Below are 2,329 nucleotides of genomic sequence, written 5' to 3'. Positions count from 1 at the left end.
ATCTTGAGGGGGCAATCCTGGGCTCCTCAAGGAGAGGATGAGTTGGGGGGGGGCTGGATTCCTCCAGAAAAGACTGGGGGAGCTGGGCTCCTCCAGCAGAGGATGAGGTAGGGGGGGCTTTGGCTTCTCCAGTAAAAGTTGGGGGTGTCTGGACTCTTCCAGGAGAGGTTAGGGGAGAGGGGCTTGGGCTCCTCGAGGAGAGGTTGGCGGGGGCTGGGCTCCTCCAGGAGGGGCTGTGGGGTGGGAAAGGCAGTCCTGGGCTCCTCCAGTAGAGGCTGGGTGGGGGGACTCGGCTCCTCCAGGAGGGGGTCTTGGCAGGGGTGGGGGTGGAGGGAATCTTCCCGGCTTTGGCATCGAGCTCGGTTGGCCTCACCCAAGGAGCAAGGATGGGGCAGCGCCTCTCGGCTCCAGCTGCTGCTGACGTCAGCAACACGGAGCAGCGCCGGAGAAGCCTCCAGCCCCCCTCAGGCCCTGAGTGTGCGGGGCGAGCAGCAGCAGCAGCAGCTGGAACCCATTACCCTGGCAGAGGTTTCTCGGCCACGGCTTTGCTAATAAGTGACCTACTGTAAACGTTAGCAATGACTGAAGTTTATGAATGTGGAGCTGCTTTCCCGTTAACATGTGGCGCCTCCGATACCCTGGGGTGAAGGGGAGAAGGGGGGAGGAGGAGGAAAAAGAGATGGAGGAGGGGAGAAGGAAGACACGAGATGGGAAAGAGAAGAAGCAGAAAGGGGGGAGGGGAGGGCAGAGAGGAGCAGAAAGAAAGGAAGGGCTTTGTTCGCTGGGAGGGTTGTTTCCGCAGATGTGTCTGCACCTGGCACACTGCCAGCACCCCAAGCTCCCGGGGTGCACAAAGCTGGAGGTGGGCAGGAAGCCCCTCAGGCTCCAAAGCCCTCATTTTACAGGGAGGGGAAATCGAGTCCCAGGGAGGTGCAAAAGACTCGAGACGGTAGAATTCTTAGCCCAGGGCATCTTGGGACTCAACTAGTTGGGGGGTTCTGAACCCCCAAAGGACCCATGGACAGATTCCTCAGAATCCACGAACCTGGATGGAGAAAATGGCATCTTTATTTTCACTAACCTCTAGATACCTTATAATCCCATTTTATTTTAATGCATTTAAAAACATCATTCTGAGTCCGGAGACTTAAGCAAACTCCAGAGGGGCCAGGACACACAAAAGCTTAAGAATTTCTGGTCTAGTTCAATCCCTTTATATTGAAGAAGAGAAAACTGAGTCCCTGGAAAGTGACTTGTCCAAGGTCTCATAACCACTAGGTTAAGGAACTGGGATTTGAAGCCGGTTCTCTGCTGACTCCAAGCCAAGGGCCCCTACCTTTGCATAGGACCACATTTTGGGGGTGCCCAGTACTCTACCATTTGCGGGGCTAGAGAAAGGTCTGCAGTGAGGTCTTGCTCTCTGGTCAAGGCTAAATATCCTCATGTCCGGCCATAGATACAAGCTACCACTCAGGGCAGCTGGATGTTTAAAAAACACAAGAGCGTTCCATTTTTTCACTACCTTCCCTTCTTTATCCCTTCAAGTCCCCCCAAGACCTCTCTATGTTCTCATCCATACTCTCTCCGCCCCATCGTCCACTCCCCCACATCACTCACTGGGACTTTCTGTCAGGGATTCAACAGTGTTCATGCTAAGGATATGCACCAGGGAAACTCTCAGCCTCTCCTTGTGTGGGTGACACTCACCCAGGCCCTCCTCTATCTACTTGGTTAACTTTGGAATCCCTTAAAGGGACAGGGACCCCACCAGACCCACACACACACATGAATATGTCCCTTTAGGCATGTAGATGTGCACCAGGGACCTGTGGTTTAACTGGGTCATGACTGTCCCTCCTTTACAACTTAGTGATTTGGAGCAAAGACTGGGGGAATCCCAGAAAGAAATATGGGAAGACTCTGGGGCACCCAAGACACCAAGTGACCTGCCCAGGTTCACATATCCAATGCCATAGGAGGGAGGACTTGAACTCAGGTCTTCAGGATGACTCTCTAGCCACTGAGTCACACTATATATAAAGATCAATTAACAAATCAATTTCTATTATTATTATTTATTGAGTATCTACTATGGGCCAGCAACTGAGCAAGGTCTTGATGATCCAAGTAGAAAGAATGAAACAATGTTCTGTCATTCTCAGACATGTCCAACTCTTCATGAGCATTTGGGGTTTTCTTGGAAAGGATACTCAAGTGGTTTGCCATTTCTCTCAAGAAAGGAAGGAAAGAGGGAAGGAGAGAGGGAAAGGGAAGGAAGGAAGGAAGGAAGGAAGGAAGGAAGGAAGGAAGGAAGGAAGGAAGGAAGGAA

At 52.2% G+C, this 2,329-nt stretch overlaps 1 protein-coding gene across 1 annotated transcript in view; it reads left to right on the top strand.

The window, feature by feature from the left end:
* Nucleotides 1–619: 619 nt before the first annotated feature.
* LOC138157599 (ciliary rootlet coiled-coil protein 2-like) overlaps nt 620–2,329 on the top strand; it is a 27,157-nt gene continuing 25,447 nt past the window's right edge. The window contains exon 1 of the mRNA XM_069083222.1: nt 620–643. Coding sequence (XP_068939323.1) covers nt 620–643 — 24 coding nt within the window. The remainder of the gene's footprint in view (nt 644–2,329) is intronic.

Source organism: Petaurus breviceps, unplaced genomic scaffold (genome assembly GCF_028583685.1).
Source record: "Petaurus breviceps papuanus isolate PSGF00001 unplaced genomic scaffold, PetGlider_PUasm1.0 173, whole genome shotgun sequence".
NCBI classification, from domain to species: Eukaryota; Metazoa; Chordata; class Mammalia; order Diprotodontia; family Petauridae; genus Petaurus; species Petaurus breviceps.
Note: the sequence above shows the minus strand (reverse complement) of the source record. Positions and strands in the feature narration are given on the sequence as shown.